The following is a 24,566-nucleotide window of genomic DNA, read 5'->3' on the forward strand; positions in this document are numbered from 1 at the left end:
TAGGGCACATGTGATTCACGCCGGTTTCTCAGAATCCCAGGTGTTACCTGTGAAGTGACAATCCCAGTAGTTGAGAGACTTCAGTGTGGAAGATAGAGTTTATTGGGGGTACATGTAGTTTATTTACTAGCCCTCAGTTACTTTCCTTTATTCTGATATTCATGTGTAAATTACAGCCTGGACAGTCATGGGTTTGAGGATTTGGAATAACTAGGCACAAGTGCTCGACTGAACAAGATCTCATGGACCCTGGAAAACTTTGCTCAAATCATCTGTATGTCAGCTTACCATGACCGTAAGTGATCAGTGTGCCATCTATGAAAAGAGACACTTCATCAACATAACATACTAACAACATTATCTTATATTTAGCTTAAAACATTTGAAATATATATAGCACATGCATATAATATGCATACTGGCACATCACTGTGAGAAGGGTCTCCCTCTGCTTCTTTATGAGTATTTATCTCTCTGTGGGTGTTCCAGCAATGCAATTAATGCAGTTTCATTAAAACGTAAGAAGTTAGAACAAAACAACAAAGAAAAGCTGCTACTAAATTTTAACAAGAAAGTATAATAGAAAGGGATTAGAAAAACAAACAGGAGATTTAGCATTTCAAGACTTTCTGAGAGCCTGAGAAGTCAAGAATGATACTGAGATAGAAATGTATATAGAAAAGAAACGTTTAAAGAATTATAATTGCAAGTATACAAAGACAGTGACTCTAACCACAAGTGATAAGTTCAACAAAAGAGAATGAAGCAAGTAAAACAAAAACAAAACAAACAAACAAACAAACAAACAAAATATATATATATATATATTCCTACTGCTACTAAAATAAAGCATCCCATGACCTGTTACAAAATGCCTTGACATTTTTCAGTTTCCAGATATGACTTAAAACAAGAATGTTAAAACAACAATGAGATAACACTACGCATTTGTTAGAATGGCCAAATCCAGGACATTGATGACACTAAATGCTGGTGAGGGTGTGGAACAACAGAGCTCTCATTCACTGCTGCTGGGGCTAAAAAATGGTATGGCCACTTTGAAAGACAATCTGGCAATTTCTTATAAAACGAAACGTACTTTAACCATGCCATCCAGCAATCATTCTCTTTGGTATTTACCCAAAGGAAGTGTAAACAATGTCCCCTCAAAAAAACTACACACGGATGTTTAAAGCAGCTTTATTTATAATTGCCAAAATTTGGAAGCCAACAAATGTCCTTCAGTAGTGAATGGATAAAAAAAACTGGTTCATCTAGACAATGGAATATTATTCAGCACTAAAAAGAAATTAGCTAGTAAGCCATGAAAAGACATGGGAGAATCTTAAATGCCTATGACTAAATAAAAGAAGTTAATCTGCAAAGGCTGCCTGCTGTATGATTCCAACGGTATGATATTCGAGACAAGACCAAACTATGGAGACGGTAAAATGTCTAGTGCCAGAGGTTAGGGGAGGAGAGGATGAATAGGTGGGACACAGAGGACTTTAAAGGCAGTGAAAATAGTCCGTGTGACATTATAGTGATGATATATGTTCTTATACATTCATCTAAACCCATGCCAAGTACAATAAACACGAGTGAACCCTAAGATAAATTACGGACTTTGAGTGATTGTGGGATATAAATTTTAACAAAGGTAACACTCCAGTGGAGGGTGATGGAGGGGAGGCTCTTTAGGAAGAAAGGGTGTGTGGGACGTCTCAGTACTTTCTGCAAACCTAAAACTGTTCTAGAGATAAAGTCTTTTATAAAAACAAAACAAGAATCGATGCGCTAATCCAAATGGCTGTGGTGCAACCAGTTCTGAGAAGTGAGGAAATTTTGACAGAAAAGGAGAATCTTCAAGCAGATGTGGTTCTGACACAAAGAGCACAGCCTGAGGAGAAAACACAGTAAAGCAGCGTCTACTGTGAGAATTGCAATGAAAGTAGAGTATACACTTGACAAAATGGACTGGGGCTAGGTGAATGGTCCTCCTGATTAATTATGATCCTTGAAACACAGTGATTCCAAGCGTTATTTCCAGGCACCAATTAAACACAAATTTATTTGCCCCAGTGTTCTGATTTCCTCGCCCATTGACCTGGACCTGGACACATTACACCAGAAAGACACCAGCAACAGCATGACCTCCAAGACAGCTGAGAGATACACTTTTGTGATTTTTCCACTCCGTGCCCTCCAAATAGCTCTGGGAAGCAGGACATGTGACTTTTACCTGATAACTGGGACTTACTGAGGGAAAAAAACAATAATCCCAAATCCATCAATAAAGCAGAAGTCTACCCAGAGAAAGGGGTGAAGAGACAGATCAGGGTAAAAGCGAGTGATTCACACAGGCAGAGAGAAAAGCGAGGCAGCTGGAGGCTCAAACAGGATTGGGATGTTTACTCCAAATTTTTTAGTGTAGGAAGAAATGAACTCTATCAGTAACCACACCTGCAACAAGGGAAAACTTCTGAGGCCTGGCCAGAGGAGTTAGACTTTCTTTGGAACTTCTTACATCTCTTTTTAAATAAAAGTTAAAGGAAAAGAAGTCTTGGGAGTCTTTAGATTTGACCAGCGAGGAAATTACTGAGAACCAAGGAAAACTTCTATCTTCAATATTCCTTTTGAATGTCACTTCTGAGAGAAGACATGAAAGCTTAGTCGACTGTCTGCGTCCTGTATCACTCTGCAGTTAACGAAACCATTTTCTCCCTTACACGCTAGAATTGCAATGATCTTTCAGGGCCAAAGGAGACAAAGGCAAATCATTGCTTAGGATTTATTTATTTGGGGGAAAATCATAAGGTTTCTATTTCTGTGCACTTGCTTTCACTTACAGTCTCTTTAATGAATCCAGATGAGAAAAGCTCCCAGCCGGGATTTTAGATAATCTGTTGTTATGCAAAAACCTGAAAAACAAAGGTAACTTTGAATCACAACAGGGCAATGATGCTTTGGGAGAGCTTTTCTTTTTCTTTTCTTTTCTTTCTTTCTTTCTTTCTTTTTTTTTTTTTTTTAATGAATTGTGGATCCAAATACATTTTTAAAAGTATTTCAGTGAGAAAGGGCAAATACAAAAGAGTGTCACTTATGCAAGCACATTTTTAAAGATTTACATGTATATACTTTCTGACCCATGGTTTTTTTGCATTTCTTGTTTTATTTAGTTAGAGATTACAAATGCTAAGGAGAAAAATCACAGAAATAAGTCTTTAAACACATAGGAAATCAAGGTAGAGAATGTATTCATCAAAAAGAATGGCACAATGATGTATGACTGCAGCAGCCTGCAAGAGAGCCATGATTAACTGGATCCTGTGGATGGCAACCCTTTGTCTACTTTCACTTACAGGCCACCGGCAGTCTTGCTAAATGACAGTTCCATTTGGTGCTGCTGTGGTTCCTGGCTCAGCCAACCATTTGCCTGTTCCCTTTCAAATTCATGCCCATGTCCGTGCTCCAGGCAGATCACAGAGAAGCACATTCCCAGGCTCTGTTGCCAATGGCACTCTGAGGCCCAGGGCCACAGTATTTCTATCCTTCCTTCCACCTGGTCGGTTCTGCACCAGAGTGGGTTCCCTGAACACTGCCTTGGCCATACCACTTCTTCCCACTGTGAGGAGAAAAACTGTGACTAGGAAATCACCAGCTACGCTTCATTTACCCACTAGCACAGCTGAAAACATATTCAACAAAGAGCACATGTTTGAAGAGAGGACGAAACAGTAGTCTGCAAAACAGGAAAGCTCCATGCCACTGATTTCTAGGGACTGTGGGAAATGAGCACAAATAATCAAATAATGTGTAGAAAATGTTAACAGCTACAACCAGCCTCGCTCTGAGTCCAATTCCATGGCCAGTGCCCCATCTCAAAATTAAATAAGATTATCTGACCATGTTTTCCTAGGAATGTATGGATTTTGTTTAATTTTCACTATTTTTTCAATTAGGGATTAAGGTAACGAGGGGTCCTCAGGAGTCAAAATATTTTTATGACTTTGGAATTTGATACACTTCTGAGTAGATAGAATTTTTTTCCTGGTCCTTACTATTTTAGTTCTTTATACCCATTTTCTCCTGCCCCACCCAATTCACCAAACTCAGAAGCAATGACAAGAGAAGAAACAGTGAACAGTTAGTTAGGTTAAGATGGGCGTACAGACAGAAGTCACACAGTAATTGTCATTCCCCAAAAGCCCTAACCCATATGCATATCTCAGGAGATATTGGAATAGAATTTAATAATGGAGAAGTAGCTTGTAGTACATTGCAGCTGAACCCTGGGGAAAGCCACATAATTTGGACAACTATTCACGTGTTTTTTTGTAGGACTATAAACTTACTTCACTATTTAAAACTAGTAGAGCCCAGTGTGATAACAACAGTAAAAATGATGTTGATTGTTCTCTTAAAATATTTCTTTAAAAAATTTTATTTATTTATTTGACAAAGAGAGAGAGCATACAAGCAGGGAGAGTAGCAGGCAGAGGGAGAGGAAGAAGCAAGCTCCTTGCTAAGCAGGGACATGGGGCTCCATCCCAGGACCCTGAGAGCATGACCTTAGCCAAAGGCAGCTGCTTAATTAACTGATCCACCCAGGTGCCTCTCTCTTATCATATTTAAAAGGCTGGAAATTGCATCAATAATCAGAGATTAAAAGATGCTATTTATTTTCCAAGCCAAGTAGACCAGAATTGTTGAACAGGCAGAACAAGTCAAGAAAAATAATAATAATAATAATATTTTCATCATCACAGATTTTGAAACAAGGTATGTAAATGTTGAAAAATTATTATCAAAATTTTTCCTTCATTTGATATAGTGACAAAATGTCCAAATTAATGTTATTTCAACATTAGTTTCTGTCATACATATTATTAGGGTTCCCAAATCAGATATTATTGCTACTTGTTATATCTATAACTATTTGTTTTCAAGTAGATTAATATCTCTAAACCTCAGTTCCTTTGTCTATAAAATGAGCTTATTATTATAATAATTATTATTATTCATCCTAGATTACTATGTCAGTGACAACACCAAAATAGTAGTCATATTTCAGTGGTACTGTTCAGCAGGGGTGCAAAACTGCATGCCTATGCTTTCTTTTTCCTCTTTCTTCTTTCCAACTTCTGTGAAGTTAATCTTCAAAATGCTTCTGCTATTTGTTGAGTTGTACTTGTAGAAATACCACTTTGATTGTTTTGCCCCCAATAAGACCTAAAAAGCATCTCTTCCTGTATTGGAAATTTCATATAATAATTATTTGCTGCTAATATTTTTTACCAAAGATATTTGGTTAAAAAGAAAATTAACAGTATCCGTTGCACTGAAATTGATGCAAAGTCTAATCTCTTTCTTGTGACAGAAATATACACATTATCAAACAAACCAAGCCATGAATGGTTTTTTTCAACATTAATGTTCTGAGGAGAGAAAAGTATATCTTCTGCCTGAAATTTAGGTTAGCATCTCAAGACATCACCACCGGAAATCCAAGAGACTTCTAAGGTGTAGAGAAAACCATATTCAGATCCTATACTTAGAGAAAGCTCTTGAAAGAGCCTTTGCTGTAGTGAGGTACATGCGTGATAAAGAAGATATCTCTGGGCTGGTTGATTCAATGCCAGTCCCTGCTGCTCCATAAAGCATCCCGTGTGATGCTGTTTCAAACTGGTATTCTTTCCAAACCAATAAAACGAAATGTATTCTAGTCACCATGAATGTTCTTTATGGCTACAGAATACCAGGGTTTCCTTTCCTTGGTATATTTTTCCTATTTTTTAAAGAGAGATTCATTAAAGCTTCTAAAAGAAAAACCATGCAATATAGAAGCTATATATAGTTTGCCAAGGTCAGTGTGCATATGAAATAAATACAGGGATCCAGCCTTATGAAGAACGTCTACAGTCTCACTACTTTGCAATTGGCAAGTGGTACTGGGGAGAAATAGCACAGTTATCAGGTTCTTCAATACCAACCACAAATTATTACACAAAAAGTCATATTTTTATATACTTTGACAAGCATTACTGCAATTTTCTGCCTGTGCATCAAGCTCTAAATTACCAGCTTGAATATTTCAACCTATGTGCCTTCACCAAAGTGTAAAGATTCTTCTGCTTGGTGACATAATAATAACTAGTTTATGACTCTTTAAGAGTAAGGCTTATTGGTAGGGAAAATTTTAAGTTTGGTAAAGGACCAGGATTTTCAAACTAACTCCTCTCTTTATAGGATATATGAAGATGCATGTCTTCACTTGCCTGTATTGGCATCATGCACCCAGGGAAAAGAACATTCCACACAAGTGGTAGAGGTTGGTATTTATGAATGCAACACATGGGGACTTTTATCAAAGCCTGTAAGTAAAGAACTCTCCTAAATATTGTTACTACCACTGCTGAATGCACATTACTTGAGGATGTGTGGTTACAGACAAAGTCATGCTGAATTTGTATAGATTGAGAATTACCTTAACAAAATAATTTAATTTTAATATTTAAAATATTATCTCAACAAACACACTTCAAGGTTATAGGGAGAAGAATTCTAACTCAAAAGAGTGAATGAGACATGGAAATTTGCCTCATTCTCTTTTAGAAGTCAACTGAAATAATAGCTCAGATGGTCAATACAATAAATAAACCTATAACACTCAAAAGGACAGGATGCATAAGGTTATCAACAGATAAGAGATTTCAGTGAACTCTGGAAAATACAAAATGCATGGAAGAAGGTTGGAAAATGAAACAGAAAAAGCAGAATCCCAGGGAATATATGAAGCAGGAACAATCTGATTGTTTGGGACCCAAGACACCAAACCGAGTAGAGGGACAGGATGGTAAATGAGGTTCACTGAACATGTGGATGGAGAAATGTAATTAATTTGTAGCTGTGGCCAAATGCTAAGAGGAAGAAAATTTATATATATATATTTCTCATTATTAAATATATTATTTATCAAGTGTAATATTATTCTCACTGAATATATACACATATATATATTTCTTATTATTTTTATAGGTTTTTCTCTAAAGAAGTTTTAAAAATTGACAAAGAAAAGTAACTAATTTTGTGTGGAGCAGCAACTGAAGAGGAAGCCTTTCCTTTCACATTCTAGTATTTTAGATGGAGAAATCTGCCATTTTCCTACCCAACTGTCCAAACTAAAATTCTCTTTGGAATTTAAAAAATTTTTAAATTCCCTCCCAAATGGGAAATTTTGGAAGAAAACAGACCTACCTACAAGAAAACAGGAGAAACTTAGACCCCCAACCAATATTTTCAAGTATAAATATCAAGGATCACAAGGCACTGAAGCTTAATCAGGACCATGGCAAAGAAAGACCAAGACAAAAAAAAAAAAAAAAAAAAAAAAAACCAACTCCAGAGGAAGCAGGGGAATTCAAAGAACTAAAAAAAAAGAGAAATATAACAAAAATACATTGTGATTAATATATTCAGAGATCTTTCAAAAATATGTATATAGTTTTTATTTACATAATAGGGAGAAAACTAAAAGTTAAACCTTTTATCCTTGCTCCGTTCCCTACTCCTTCAAGACATTCATGGATCCCAAGATAACAGCCCACTCTGAAAGGTAGGAGATGCCCTCACTATCAACAGGCCTGTGAGGGCTTCAAGATCTCCTTTGGGGAACAGGAATCACCCCTTCCCAGTTTTCAATGGAGGAAAGCAGTGCTTATTTTTATCAGCAAATCTTTCCCCAACATTAAAGTCAGTGGCTCGGGTTTTTTTGAGGTTATTAGTCATTGTGATGCTAAATCTTGAATTTCATGAGGTGGAACTGAAGCCTGATAGAGCAGGAAATGGGGAAAGTTCGCTCCTCCATGACATTCAGCAAAGCAAGAACACAAATCTAAACAATGAAATTTTATGCATTACAGTTCCTATACTTCAATATGTGAATAAGTCTGGAGTAATGACATGGAAAAATGGTCGATTAGCTCTTTTTTATCTTTTAATTTTATTAGCCTATTTCATGTATCAGAATCATAGGGCATCCTTTTCAAAACCTACAGACTCCTAATTACAATTTCTTTTCAGATATATTTTAATTCAAACTGATTCCTGATTAAGTTTAGTTACATCATTCTGCACTTTTTCTGTTCATTAAAAAAAATCCATATCTTGTGCTAAAATCACAATTAATTTGTTAATATAAGGTATTAGAGGAAATGAAGGGCTAGAGTATTTTCATCTGATAAAAGACAATACAAAAGGAGAGTGTCCAAGTATTCTTTTGGTTTGTCATTGTCTTTAATGAAGTTTTATTAAACATTCATCTAGAAAATTTATTTTATTAAACATTCATCTAGAAAAACACACATCATGCTATAAGTATGATGAATTTCCTGAAAGTGAATACGGCTGGGAAAACAGAAAAAGACAAAACTGCCAGGACTCCAGAAGCTCCTTCCTGCTGTTGCTTAACATCTCCTTCTCTCCAAAGGTAACCACTATTTAACTTCTAGCTATTACACATGTTCCTGCTATTTCTGAATTAAAAAAAAAAAAAAGTCAAACAATGTAATTTTCAATGTTTGGATTTTTTTTTGCTAAAAATGTTTGAGATTCACATGTGCTATATATATATATGAATATCCAGCAACTTATTTGTCTTCTTTTGTTGTTGAATGCTTGAGTACCTCTAGGGTGGAGTTGTTATCTGCCATTAATACTCCAGAACACACTTCTGACGCATATGCACACATGTGCATGTCTGTTGTGTCCATAACTTGAAGTGGAACTGATGGATAGGCCATAGGGGATGTGTATGGTAAATTGTGGTAGATTCTGCCATAAGTTTGCAGAGTGGTTTTTTACCACCTTCGTGAAGTGTTCATTGCTTTTGCCCTGTTTTTAATTGGGTTATTCGTCTTTTCTCCATTGATTTCAAAGGATAGAATGGTGTACAGTAACTCTGTCTTATAGTACAAAGGTACAGACTTTGCTTCATAGGCTTTCAACAAAATGTCCTGATCTCCTGGGCAGTCAATACATTGTATAAACTGAAAAAGTAAAGCAGAAACAAAGGAGTCTAAAAAGCCAACACTTACAGTCGCTCTAATTTGAGAAGGTCTCCAAAGGTCTCCGCCTGTAGCGTTTCTATTTGGTTGAAATGAATATACCTGGAAGGCATAAAACAAGTTGGTTATTTCTTGTGCTGGTGAGCAAAATAAAATGTTTAAGGAATTAACATAGCTTCCCTGAAATTCAGTCTGAAGTACTTCAAGTCCCCTCTGTTCTTTACAGTCCTGGGTCTAAAACCTGATGTTCCAATAGGGAACCAAGAGGAAGCATATCCAGAAGCAGTACTCAATGTCACCTCTTCTCTTAGGCAGCACTCTTGAGTAGAAAGATGCTACCTGGTTAGTGAAGTCATGCTTCCAACTCAAAAATTTTTCTAAAGATTTTGCTTATTTATTTGAGAGAGAGAGAGAGAGCATGTGAGAGAAAAAGAAAGAGAAAGCACAAGCAGGGGCAGAGAAAGAGGGAAAAGCGGGCTCCCCACTGAGCAGGGAGTCCAACTCGGGGCTCTATCCCAGGACCCTGGGATCATGACTTGAGCCAAAGGCAGACACTTAACCAACTGAGTCACCCAGGTGCCCCTACTTATTAAAATTTTTAAAGTGAAGCTAGGATAATAAGACACGTTACACGTGACCACATGCTTATTGCATTTCAGGATAGAGGGAAATGCTCCTGCTAGAGAAGATAAGAAATGACCTATTTTATGTAATATGATGACTATTTAAAATGAATTATTTATGCCTAAGGATATATACAAAATAATGTATCTTGTTTTAATCCATTTAGAACTAGACCTTTTCAGTCCTTGGTAACCCCTTATGTAGAAATTTCCAAAGCTGCCATTTCAGAAAGGCTTCTCTTGAAATAATAAGCAGCAGAACTGAGGACAGAAAGTTTCCCTTTCTCTCAGAAATTCTGTGATGAAATGGAGAAACATTCCTTGAAAACAGAGGGCTGAGTAGAGGAAATCTTAGATCCACTGATAAGGCTACATAGTTCTCTACAAAAATTTAAATATCCACCTTGCACCTGACTTCTAAAATAGCTTTATCAAAATCATTGAAATGAAACCAACAGCCTCATCCAGTAGTCTATAGTGAACTGTCTGCAGAAAGTACCTCAAACATAAAATTTGCCATGAGATAGAACAGACCCAGTCTCATACTGAATTATGTCCAAACCAAGGAACACAATAAATTGCACTTGACTTAGTCAACAGAAAGTTATTTGACTTGAAGTGAGGACACAAGAAGAGAAGCTTTATATTTTATATGTTTGCATTAATTATTTATTTAACCACAATTAGAATTACTTAAAAAAAATAAAAACATTTTAAAGAAAAGAAACACATCTATTTCATTCATAGGCTCCTTTCTTATTAAATCATTATTATAGGATGAGCACTTTAGACACCAATGCAAAAGCATAATAATTACAATAAAATGAAGAGGATGTAATTGAAATGGTAGGATAATTTCTGAGTGTGTTAGGATGGATCCTCGAGGCAGTGCTGTACCTTCCCACTCCCTGAAATTTCACAACCTGGCTGATGGTCACAACATTCCTTCCAAGGATTCCACTCATTATAAAAGCAACAACAATGACACTGTGTAAGACATAATTGACTTAATGCTTGCATAAAACAACTTTGTCTTTGTTCTTTATATTACACACACATACTCACACATACTACATACTACCCTCTAAAAATCCTTACTTCTGTCATTGGTCTAGCACACAATGGAGGAGGTAGAGCCTGGAAGAGTTCAAGAAAGAAGGGATGGGAATGGGGTGTTCAGGGTAAGACCACGTGTGGAGGAAGGAAGGGAGAGAGAGGAGCTTCAGCGACCACATTGAAGAAAGTTTTGGAAAGAGGCCATTTACAGGATTTTTCTTTCCAAGTTAAATGCATTGCATCGTTGGGATTTCATGCTTACTAACATAGAGTACAAATGGACACTTCATGACGACTATGAATAAATGCTGATTAGGGCTTCAATTTTAGCAGGAACTAAATAATAATAACAGTAGCAACACAAAACACTATTATTCCACATGCATTACATGCATTTAGTCATTTTTTATTAACATATAATGTATTATTTGCTTCATCACTTTACACAATTCACAGCACTCACTACACCCTCCATCCTCACAACATTTTTAATCCTCACAACTATGTTGTGAGATGAGTTCTACAGAAATCTACATCATTCAAAGGGAAAAATGTGGTATAGAGAGGTTACAATACTTGCTCAGTTTTGCACAGCTTGGAATCGCTGAGATCACCATTCAGTTTAGGCAGATGTGTACTTTTTTTTTTTTTTTTTTTTTAAATCAACTAAGCCTGCAGTCTGGTGGCAAAGAGAGCAGCTGCACACAGATCAGCAGACAGGCAGAGCACACATGGATGACCTAGTGAGACCTGACCCAACAACATCAAAAGCAAAGGCTTTCTCAGGTAGGGAAATGTCTGCTCCACATGGAGAACTCAAGAGCTAACCAGTAATGAATCCAGGCTATGCACTGAACGAGACCAGGGCTTACAGACATCACTGGAGGCTATGTCTCAGCATGCCTGGCAGCCAATCCTACTACATTAATACCTTCCTCTACTGGCAGGTGTAGAGTCCCTAACTGAAGAAAAGTATCACATTCCAGTTCCTGGAACAACCTAGGAAGCCATAGGAAAAGAGGTCACAAGTCAAGGTCTGTCATTTAGCCACTGAATGTCAAATTTCAGATTTTAAAAGTGAATACTCTAGTTTATGAATGAATGAAGCCCCTGATTTCCCTCTTTCCTACCTTTTAAACTTCTTGAGAACAATTTCTTTATTGGAATTTTTACCGCATAAAAACAGGAGTTTCAGAGAAACACTTCCCATTGGCATCATTAGTCAAACAAGCATCCTGCAGAGCTTACACCGGTATCCAGGTAACTAAAAAGAAGGTATGAGCAGAGCTTCCATTGAGAGGGCTTCTAATCACTTAGTCAACTAAAATCAGGGCCAGAAGACGATCTAAGTGTTAAAATGACATACAACACTTTGTTCAATATCATAGCTACTGTGATGTTAAGGACTAATCTACAATTATATTTTTAATCAATAGATTTTATGATTGTACTCCACAATCACTAAAAAATTTTAAAAATACTAATTTTTTATATTTAAATATCTTCTTTACAATTTATGCTTAGTAATTCATAGAAAATGCATAGTATTTTTCCAACATGCACATACTGAGAACCTACTAATCACAGCCCTGCTTATTCTCCATTTGAGGAATGCTCCCAAGAACAAATCTTCCAAATTTTAGACTCATCCAAGGTGAAACTTCCACCTCAAATACTTTTAATTGAACTTCAATCTAATATATACTACATGGTAGGATAAGCAACCAGCATTTGCACTGCACAGTTGCAATTTTATACTAATTTGAGTGGTTGTTTGATCCATGTTTATCCTCCCTAACTAGACTCTAAGTTCCATGAGGACAGAAACCCTACTGGGTTTAAGCTCATTTCCAACATCCCCAGTTTCCTAGCACAGGCTTAATGGATAGATATTTATATGTAGTTGATCACTAAAAGAACAAATGACTAGCCAGTACCTTTACACAGGTATTGACTTTGCAAAGAAAAAGCTAAAACATTGTGCTTTTAGAACATTCCATGGTATATAAAACAAAACATGGGTTTATGAACCATAATGAAAACTTTATTAATATTGGCTCAACATCCTAAAGGGCACTGCATTTTCTTGAGGAAGAATCTCAACAAATTTTTACATTAACCTTTACTTTTGTAAGTTATGTAATAATATATGTTTTATTGCATTTCCCAAAACCTTATTAGGTGTTAACAAACCTGAAGGACATCTAGCAAATTCCTGGGGCTTTCTGAATTAATCTCATACCAAAGAGACGTTTCACAATCACAGTTTTTTATGAGCATGGATAACATACTTGACAGCTCTTACCTGAGTAAATATTGATTTACACAGCCAGTCCCAGGTATTAGCCTACCCAAATGAGGACAAAAATCTTCCCAAGTTTTACAAAACATGCAGAGCAAGAATACGTGGCCAGAGAATGACAACAAAAATAATAGAGAAAGAATGGTTCTCAGGGAGAGAAGTTGCTGGTATTGATTTAGCTTTTAGCTTGAACTCACTGAGCCACATAAAAACAAATCCACTGTGATGTACCATCACCTTGGCAACCCCACTCTAATGTAAGAGCAGAGATGGAAAGAAGAACACTATATTTATCTGTATCTAACTGCACAATCAAAAAAGAATATAAGTTCAATGCACCGAACCCTTTTGTAAAAAGTAGCTACTTTTTATTTCCTCAAAAGCCTTGAGTTCAGAAAGGAAAAAAGGAACACTGCCAGTGGAGAGAACTTACATGTGTGTGTGAGTCTGTGTGTGTCTGTGAATATAATTTTCCATGTCCTATGTAAAACGTAAACTAAGGAAACATGAATTGGGAGCATGCAGCTGAGGAGATGTTTGGAATGAGCTCTCAAAAATCCTGCACTTAAAACAGAACTCAGAGAAGGCACACTGAGGTGACAGCTGACTTGGAGATCTACAGTGCCCTGCCTCTATATTCACCAAAGAATTTTTATCTGCTAGATGCACCATTATGACTCTAACTTTCCATACGAATCAGATGGGATTAAAATATGCATTTTCTAGCTTCATTGCACAATATCAAGTATGAATGATCTGTTAGAACAATAAATTATTCATACAGTTTAGGAGTTAATTAAGCATTTGAATGAAGATCTTTATTTCAGAGCATAGTAAATTATTTTAACTGATTTTAAAGGAAAAAATGACTGAATTACCATAATCCATTAGGTTCAAGAGAAAAGCTTTCTAGTACTTTATTTGCATGCTATGCTTAAGTAAATAGTGTAGTCTATCAAAATCTATTACACAAAAGATTACATTTAAACAGTGGAAATTTATATTGTACAAGCTTCTTACATCAAAAAGTTATATCAATCCTAAATTAGAATACTTATGGAAAAAGTCATGTTTCCAAATAGTATAGTTATAGTCCAATTCCAGTCTTTATCTCTTTTCACATGAATTAATAGCCTTAAGTGGCCCTTCTAAATCAAGCCCTTTCTTTCCAATCTACCATATTGAATTATCTGATACCTCTTACAGAAAAAGAGTGCTGATGGTCTTCTGCTAGAATTCAAGGTTTCCCAACATCTAGTGTCAACTTGCGAATGCCCTCCTCTCTCACATGAGTTTAATCATACTCTAACCAAATTTTGATTTTCCCATCTCTGAATCTCCCTTTTTTAACATTAGTGTCTGTGTTTAAAATGTTTTCTCATCCATTTAGAGGCAATTCAAATGGTGCTTTCTCCACTAAGGACTTAATGACTGTTCAGGTCAAAAGTAACTTTACTCCTCTGTGATCCTTTAGCATATTAAAACATTAATAGGCTTTATTGAGTTCCTTTGTAGTGTAAGCCAAGATCCTTGACCTTCTCAGAGATTTGAGTCTGGTTAGAGGTAAAAGATAAGAAATCAATGACCGCAGTCTAATAGGCTGTGTATTATGATAATGTATGCATGGAATGCCACGAGAGTGTGAAGAATCTAAACCAGATTTAAAGGTAGAGAAATGTTGTACAGAAAATAGGATTCTCTAACTAATTTTTAAGGACAAGTTGTACTTACCTAGATACAAAAGAAGAAAGGCAGTTTAGGAAGTGGAAAGACAAGTATATGTGAAGCACAGGAGTAGTATAAAAGCATATGCTTTTTTCCAGAGCAGTAGTTGGACAGAGTCATCTGTGCCTGTAGAAGTCGAGAGGTCAGTAAGGAAGTTTAAACTTGATCCTGAAAGTGATCAGGACATATTACAAAATTTAAAGAAATGGAATTCCTTAATGAATTTTTTTTTTATTTTAGAAATTTTCTGGTAACGATTGGACAAAAGATTGGAATTTAGCTAGAAAAAAAGATATGAGCTAGATCAGTGGTTTCCAACTTAGGGTGCTTTTGCCCATACTGGGGGATATTTGGCAATCTGTGAAGATATTTTTGTTTGTCACAGCTGGGGGTGGTGTTGCTATAAGCATCCAGTTGGAAGAGGCCAGGATTATTGCTCCACAACCAATAACACAAGACAGCCCCACAACATTACCTGGCCCTGGTTTGACTTTTAAGCAAGGAAAAGTAGTGGTGACTTTGGGTGCTATAGGGAGTACAGACCGAAGGACTGAAGAGTGGAAGAACTACGCTGGAGTCCAGGAAAAACAAAATGGTGGGAAACAATTAAAAGGGTGCCAGAGAAGAGGAAAGAACTAAATGAAGCAAGTTAAGGAAGACCCTGCAGAGGAGAGAAGGGGTTGGATGGTAGCAATGCGCAACTGAAAGACTCACTTCAAGCAGGAGGTGAAAAAGTGACCCAGTGAAACAGGCTGGGACAAACTTATGAAAATCTCTTGGTATCCAGGAGAGATAGTGAGATGGCTCTTAACCTTTGCCCTCAATTTTCCTCCTTAAGGTAAAAGGCAAAGGTAACTCTGAAATGCCAGAGAAATGTATGAAATAAAGACAGAGGAGCACATTTTGAATTGTCACTATAGCAAGCAAGATAAGTTCAGCACATTTTTTATTGTCAACTGCCAGAACTGTTGTTGAAATTTGACTTTTCAACATTTGAGCCTATAGTGACTGCCTCCTCCTCAATATACTTTCCACACTGGTTTCTATTCTGCTAAAGGGCTGCTCCTTTTAAATTTCTTCGCTGTTTTCTTCTTCTTTACCTAACCTCCTATGAGGGATGCCCAGAGCTAGGTCCCCAGGCTTCCCCCACTTTTAGCCACACTCAGTGCCATCCAGTCTTGTGACTATGAATACTTTCCGTAGTCCAGTGACAACCAGCTGCAGAGCCAGGCCAGACTACTCACTCACACTCCTGCTTCCAAGCCTGCTACCTACCTCATATGTGCCCTTGGCTATCCAATAGACTTCAGGAACTTATGTGCAAATCTGTAGTTCTGATTAGCCCTCCATAACCCATGCCACCCACAGCCTCCTTTATCTCAACTGAAGGCCCTTCCTTCTACTTGCTTAGGCCAAAATACTTGATAGCATCATTGACTTCTTTCTTTCTGTAAATCCTACATCCAAGTGGTGACTTTCAATAGACCTAGAATGTGCATCCATGTAAAATCTATACTGTTACAAAGTACAGCAGAGACACCATTGCCTCTGGCCTGGTGTATACCAAGGGCCTCCTGACAACTCCATGCCTATCCCTTCCCGGCTTCAGTCTTTTGTCAACAGAGAAGTCAGAAGAAGGCAGAAAATGCAGAAGTCACAGTAACTATTTTAAAACCGTCAGATCAATCCTACCACCTCTTTCTTCAAACCCCTGCAGTGCTCACTCAGAACAAAAAGCAAATCACTCACAATACAAAGAAAATCTACTCTTTTGATCTGCAACTAACTGAGCTAGTCTCTTTGCTCTGGCCACATCAGCATCCAAGCTACTTCTCTAACATTCCAGGCATACTCCTAGCTTAGGGTGTTTGTAAGAGTTTCCCCTTTGCCTACTCTGTGCTTTCCCCAGGTGTACACAAGCCTATGTGCCTCCAGTTCAAGACTTGACTCAAATGCCCCTCCTCAATGAGGCTTCCTGTTTTAAATTACAGCCACATTTCCACTTCCCTGGGACAGCTAAGCCCCCTCCCTTCCCTGTTTTTACTCATATACATAAATATATTTTTAAATCTTTGTCATAGCTTACATAATTCTATACAGTATATTATTTATTATTTTTATTGTTTGTCTCTCCTGATGGATTGTCTTCCCTGATAGATTTGTGCTTGTTTTAGGTGGAAATTAAGAGGTTCAAATGTAGGGAATTGATATCGTCAGGGTTGCAATTTAGTGGCACAAATCTGGCCAAAGGTAGTACAAAGGAACAGAACAAGGGTTGAAGCTTGAGGCTTTCATAGTAGTGTAGAAATGAATAAATGAGGGTCCTGGGATGAACTGGCAGCAAGTGTAAAGTGATGTAGGGAAACCCTAGAGAAAATCCACCAGTCACCACAGGCCTTTTACAGAGATAGGATGATTCAATGGAAGACTGCAAGCTTTGGGCACAGGAGCCCGTAATCAACTCCCTACATGACCCCTTACTCTATGACATTGATCACTCACTTCTCTGCAATATGGAGCTAGTGATGCCTTATTTTAAAGTGGTTGAGGACTGTAGATCATATTAAAAAAATCATCTAGAACTCTCTTGGCATGTGGTAAATGTCTATGGCATCTAATTAGAAATAAAGAGCACAGAAGACAGAGAAAATCCATAAAGTTTAGAACTTTAAGCAAGGGTTTGGCATAGGGACTTTTGGGCCAAGGCTTATCACCCATACTCCTGTCCCTCATACAACACTGGTGAGGGTCAAGAGCCAATTGAGAAGCTGTTATTAGTTTGTACCAGCATGCTGTGACTCCCAGTGCAGAGTTCTTTAAAAAAAACTGGAATGGACAACTTGGTTTAATGCTGAGGACAAAACGGAGCCTCTTACTGCTTGCTTCCAAATCTGAATCATAGGGTCTTCTTTCTCAAGTTTATTTTCAGATATCCCCAGGACAGGAGATCACACTCCAAAGCCACTTAGCAACCAGATTGCAAGCCAGCTGCACACAGGATAGAAAGAGGATGGCTGGTCAAGCAATCACTCTGGGTCATCACAGGGTGACTCTGGTTCAGGAATATCAATCATCAACCTACTAAATTTGCTCCTCCATTTTCTGTGAGAAGGTACAAAGGAAATGGCAGAAATCCCCATAATGGAGATGCAACAATCCCTTGTCAAGGATACAGTAAGCTTGAGAAGAAATGTTGGAGAAATATGGGAAGGGGAAAAAGTAGATGTCCCCTTCCCCGGCATACCACATTTATTGTATTTCTTTCAAGTTCTAACTCTAATGCCCAAGTTACTTGCTAAAAATACTTTAGTCGAATTTAAACCCAAGATAATAATGACATGATCTCTCATTTCCTTCATGCACCATAATTTTATAATATTGTCATAGAAGACAATATTCATTGGGACATATTGCTCCTTCTGAGATCAGTTCCACAAAATCTCCTAAATGAGGTATAACACAAATTTTATATATATACCAAAACTTTGAAAGTGGAAAAAGTAGAGAGTATTTCAGATAAAAAGCAGCATAATGTAAAAATTTCAGAGCTCATGCTATGAAGAAAAGAAAGCAACAAAATTAGACCCAGTAGAGGGAAGAAATACGCAGAATAGAAAAGCAAAAACTAAACCTGACTGTGAAGACAGAAGTAAGAAATAAACTTGATATAATGTGTACCATAGGATTTTTAAGTAAGATGGCATAGAAAGAAGTCACTGGAAGGACCACTGGGGAGGGCACGGATTGCATGGAGCACTGGGTGTGGTGCAAAAACAATGAATTTTGTTACACTGAAAAGAAATTTTTTAAAAAGTGTAGGTTAAAAAAAAAAAAAACCAATATGGACCTATCTTGGCCATAAAGTGTATATTTCTTTGAGAGAGTAGTATGTAAAGAGGGAAATATGTAAGGTAGATTCTAAGGAGATAAAGGACATCTTGGAAGGGTGCATGCCTACATGACCTCACACAAGACCCACCTTTCTCACAGCTTCCAGAGTTTTCACTCAAATGAAATCAATTTCACAAAAACATTAGGAATCTGGAACTTGCTCAAACAGAGTGGGCTGTAACTAGCAGGGTGCTAAGGACCTGGATCCAAGAAGGAGATTAACAGGTGATAAGTGAGGTGAAAGAGAGAATAATGCAAGTTAAAATCTGAAGTGGGCCCCCAGCCAAGTTAGGCTATGTTCTTCCAGGCTGGTCCTTGACAGAAAGTGTCAGGTTAGTTGAAAAAAATTGAAGATGGAAAGCAGTGAAGAAAGCACAAGAGGCCAGCCTTTGATGTGCTTGAGTCTGTGCCTTCCACTTCTTTTTCAGTAGATCTCACTTCAGAAGTTGTGGTGAGATGAACATGAGGGTGGAGGTGGAGGGTGCACATCTGAGTAGCTGGGCAAAGAACCAGAAAAAAATTCTTAGTTATGCTGGGAAGAAAGAATTTCCTATACTCTTTAAGATTCTTCCAGCTGGGGAGCACCTGGGTAGCTCAGTGGGTTAAAGCTTCTGCCTTCGGCTCAGGTCATGATCTCAGGGTCTTGGGATCAAGCCCCACTTTGGGCTCTCTGTTCAGCAGGAAGCCTGCTTCCTCCTCTCTCTCTGCCTACTTCTCTGCCTACTTGTGATCTCTGTCTGTTAAATAAATAAATAAAATCTTAAAAAAAAAATTCTTCCAGCTGTACTAAGAATCAAATTGACATGAGACCGATTAACAGGAGAAAATCAGATTTAGTAGTGTATGTACGTGACGCTTATAAGAGTGAAGGAGATAGGTAGAGGTCTGAGACTACAAAAGGAAGAAAGACAATTAGCAAGAATGTGAAAAGAAGCATTTGAAAAATGGTTGAAAAAGGTTGTCCTATTATGTTGACATTTCTTAGGCAATAGCTCTCTTCCTGGTACAAGCAGATAGTTGAGGGGTAGGTAAAGAGCCTTTTCTGAATCTTCTGGGTTTGGAGTGCTTTTAACTCAAAATAATGTTCATACCAAAGTGGCCCATTTGGGGACAGCTGACCTTGCTCCTTACACCTCACTCACCAATGTAAACTTACTGATTTCTTTTTATCACCAGACACAAACATGGCATTTGACTACTATATTATTAATAAAGCTTTTCCAAAAGAAACCAAGTGAAGCTATAATAACTGTTACTCAAAAGCCAATAAAAGTCTCTAGATGCAGTATATTTAAAAATTTACCATAAATGTATTTGTTCACAAACATTTGGGAGAACAACATTTTTACTTGTATGCATGTGTGCCTGCTTCCTTTTATTTTAAATTGGCTTCAGAAGCTCAAGTTCACTTTTTAAATATATACATTTTAAAAGTTAGACTTAAGATTCTTATCAACTCTAAAATTTCATAATTCTCTAAATGTTTTGGACTGGAACAAATCCAATTTCCAGACATGGCGATTGCCACCTAGGGATCTATACCTCAGAGAAAACTAGAAATGTCATTGACCAAAGCTTCCCATAAATGAATATTGTTTTCTCTATGGCCATAGCTATGGTTTTATTCTATTTTTTATTTCTGGATTTAAGACATATACAGATTACAGAAGGCTTGTCAACCATGAATAGACCAGTTTACAATATTTAAAGAACACAGAGCTTTTTTTTCTCACTGAGGAAGTTTGTTGCTGTGAAACCATCCATATGTTAGCATTGCTTAGAAAATACATTGTTTCTATCTTGGTTGAAAGCATAAGAAACAAATGAATAGAAGATAAGCTTTTAACATATAGAAGATAATAGGATAGGAAAAGATATGAAGAAAAATGATAGTTGTATAAAATAGTGAATGAATAAAATTGCAAAGAAGAATCAATTGTTCCATCAGCAAATGTGTTATATTTTGAAATTATAACATTGTTCCTTTCTTTTTAAGCCATTAATTTCATATTTAGTACGAAGTGTCAGATTTCTACATATGTAGGGAACATCACTGGCAAAAGCTTTACAAATGCAAAAATTGAGACTCTGTTAGGTAGATTTAACACTATGTTATGAAAAATCACATTACTTGGTCATTGAAATATTTATAACATAATTATTTGTAATACACCAATCTTCTTTGCACCTTCCAATAGTACAATCTAAATTCTTTCTTATACATAGGATTGATAAAGGAATATAACAAATCAATTTAGGCTGCTAAACCTCCAAAGATGCAATAATTCAAACAAATGACATCATCTAAAATATCTCCATTGCCCACGTACGTTGTGTCAACCCAAGTTGAGTCTAGGCAACTGGGTAAGACTCTCCATGTCTCTATGGAGAACCTGAAGATCCAACAAGTACAGTCCTGGGAATGGAGACACATTATAAACCTGCACTGAAATCCTTCATTCCTGAGTGGAAAGTTTTCTTTATTGCCTTCAAAATGTTTGCATTTGGGCTGGCCCCTCACTCAGGAGTATTCTTCAACTGTAGCTTAAATTTTAAAAACCTTTACCTAAGGTTTTGCTTTTGTCTGTTTCTCCAATCAGGATATTTGGCAGCATGAGACCAGCCCTTTGCTTTTGCTCATTACTGTATTCCCCAGAGAAACTGAGTATTGTAGATCCCACACCAGTGTTTGGCATAGGTTGAGTACTCAGCATTCAACATGGTTGAATGACTGAATGTTCTTTCAGTTTCTTGGCAAGTCTTCTCTAGACTAGACTAAAATTGGATGTAGCTGATTTTCTAGGTTCTGATGGTGAAATCACTTCTGGAAAACACCTGTACCTCAGCCCCACCACCTTGTCTGTCTTTAGGCTTAGGAGGACTTAGGGGACTCAGGAGACCCCCCTCCGTAGCCTCCCATTTGGGCTCCCAGTCTTCAGTCTTCCTTGTTCCAATTCTTCCTTCACACACCTAACATAAATTCATATACAATATTCTCCATACCATGGTGCTAGCCCAGAGTTTCTTAAGCTCAGTCTGCAGACAAATTCTTGGGGCGCTGCACTATGATGAGATTGATAACACAACTCTTAGCTTACACTTTCAAAATGGCATCAGCCAGTGTCCCCTTCCATCATTCCTGTTCACTCTACTGTACTTAACTACCAGAATAATCTCTCCCATGATTTTCCTCAATTTTCTACCTCATGTGAGGTGCCTTGAGATTTCTCTACCTGAGACATTTCTACACAACCTTTACAACCCAGTTAAAATTTTATGGTTATGATTTCTGTAGACTTTTATCACTATCCCAAGCATAAGTCATGCTTTTATCCAATCATTGTTGTGTATTCAAAACACATTTATTGGGCACTAGCTGAATGCCTGATATGAAGGGGCTTATGATCTGGTACATCATTTAGGGGCCTATGACTTCGTACTGAAAAAAAAGAATGTGAAATTTAAAACTTAGTGAGGGAAGTATCACTAGAGATATGGGATTATGAAACAACAGATGAGCAGTAGGGAATTATAAAATATTTTGCAGAGTCTAAAATGTTTGATTAGTATTTTGACAGACAATAAGGAATTTGCATCTAGGTGAATAGATAGACATGTGGAAAAAGACGTTACAGGTATGGGACACCTGTCAGTCAGTACAGACTGTATTCAAGGAATTGTAGGATGTAGGTAAGCCAGAGCATGGGGGAAAACAGGCTGATGTAAACAGTGTTCTGTACACATATCAGTGATTCTGCAAAGCTGAGTCAGAAATTAAATGCCCAGTATCAATGTTCTGATGATACATTCATTAAACATTTATCCAAACTGAGGTTTTTGGAGGGAAGAGGGGTGGAGGGATGGGTGAGCCTGGTCATGGGTATTATGGAGGGCATATATTGCATGGAGCACTGGGTGTGGTGCATAAACAATAAATCTTGGAACACTGAAAAAATAAAAATAAATTTTTAAAAAAACATTTATCCATTTGCTTTACAGATGTTTCATTAGATTTTTATCTTCCCTGTCTGTGGCTAAAATCCTTGGGAGTCATGAGTAAAATGTTAATCTTCATGCTTATGTTGTTCCTCTTCCTTCCCTCCCCAGTGAATTTAGCACAGGGTTTAGGTATAGCACATTCCTCCTCCCATGGGAGGAAAAAATATGCTTTTGGCATAATCTGTGATTTCTGGTATGTATCCTAACTTCCCTGAGATCTAAAGTCCTTTTTTGTCACAAGTGAAAGTAACAATATTTTAGGGGTTTGATGGGGGTGAATAAAACATATTCATATACAGACAGACATATAAACATATAGTACACACTGACACTGAACAATTGTGACTATCTTGAGATGATATTTATTTATTTAGTTAGTTGTTAGTTTTATTAACATATAATGTATTATTTGCCCAAGGGGTACAAGTCTGTGAATCTGAATCATCAGGCTTACACACTTCATAGCACTCACCATATCACATACCCTCCCCAATGTCCATAATTGATATCAAATTTCTATTAGTTTCTAACTCTTTTGTTACGTCAAATTTTATGAAATTTTAAACTGCTCTACTGGCTCAAGTTTCTACATTAACAAAGATATGTAATGGTTTTTTAAATCCTCCCAGCAACGTTTTTAAAACACTTGGATGTAAAACTTGAATCTAGACCCATCACTGAGGAAAGATAAGATGTAGTCTTTTCAATAATGAAATAACTGAAAGGATAAAAATTCAGCTTTGGTTAGATTTTCTTTATGTTTCTGACTCAAAAAATATATTATTACAGCTTTATCTGAAACAAAATTATTGAACTGTAGAAAGTAAATGTTATATTTATAAAAATCCTTCTGGGGCGCCTGGGTGGCTCAGTGGGTTAAGCCTCTGCCTTCGGCTCAGGTCATGATCTCAGGGTCCTGGGATCGAGTTCCGCATCAGGCTCTCTGCTCGGCAGGGAGCCTGCTTCCTCCTCTCTCTCTCTCTCTCTGCCTGCCTCTCTACCTACTTGTGACCTCTATCTGTCAAATAAATAAATAAAATCTTTAAAAAAAAAAATCCTTCTAAGATGAATAACAGGATCACCCAATTCAAATCAAAGAATCAAGTCATATTTTTCTATTCAATTCATATAAAACAGGCAAGGTATAAAGCGGAGTTCTGATTGTGGAATACTGCATGGCCACTTTTGGTTAGAAATGTAAAGTCAACTCTAGAAAGAAGTTGATTTCCACTTGGCCCTTGAGCATATAAACTGATATTTAAATCTGAGTCTCTGTGAGAATGTTGGCTCTGGCAGACATAAATTAGAGTCTTTCGAAGAATATACTTTCATTTATATTTCTCCTTTAAGGTGAAAGGGTTGATAGAAAATCCACTATGACAAATAATTAAAATTTTTTCATGGCTCTTCATTTCACTTTAAATTGACATTCGATCCCTGTATATCTCTATGTAAAATTAGTTTTAAAATATTAGCATTCCTTAGAGTGTACCCTATTATTCTCATTTGCCAGAATGAGATGAGAATTACAAAGAAATTATATAACTAGCCATAAATCTTACAATCATCTCTATTCTTGTCATTGGCTATATTATAAGTCACTCTCAAATGGTAACATGCTGCCAGGATTGCTTTGACTGTTTCATGACACTGGAAATAGATTCAGCTGTATAACTTATGTATTAAATAGACATTCAGGGCCCTAAAAGAGTTAAAGTGCCTCTAAGGCCCTACTTTAATACCAAAGTCTGCAAAGAAAAGAATTAGAAGCTATTAAAGCCATAGAGATTGATACTGTTAAGTTCTATTTATCATTTCTTCTAATTATCAGAAAGTTCTAATTATCTGGTTTTCATTTTGTTTTAGCATATTCTGTTCTCTTTCTCATTTGAAAAAAAAAATACA

General features: G+C 36.9%; 1 protein-coding gene across 3 annotated transcripts in view; it reads right to left on the reverse strand.

Moving 5' to 3' along the window:
- The window catches only part of PXDNL (peroxidasin like), a 491,033-nt gene that overhangs the window by 155,747 nt on the left and 310,720 nt on the right, over positions 1–24,566 (reverse strand). For 2 of the 3 annotated variants that reach the window (XM_032315672.1, XM_032315671.1), the window contains exons 5-6: positions 9,096–9,167; positions 2,850–2,921 (exon numbers count right to left, since the gene is read on the reverse strand). In XM_032315672.1, the coding sequence (XP_032171563.1) occupies positions 2,850–2,921; positions 9,096–9,167 (144 nt within the window). The remainder of the gene's footprint in view (positions 1–2,849; positions 2,922–9,095; positions 9,168–24,566) is intronic. The other variant, XM_032315673.1, reaches the window with a different exon arrangement.

Source organism: Mustela erminea, chromosome 16 (genome assembly GCF_009829155.1).
Source record: "Mustela erminea isolate mMusErm1 chromosome 16, mMusErm1.Pri, whole genome shotgun sequence".
Classification (NCBI taxonomy): domain Eukaryota; kingdom Metazoa; phylum Chordata; class Mammalia; order Carnivora; family Mustelidae; genus Mustela; species Mustela erminea.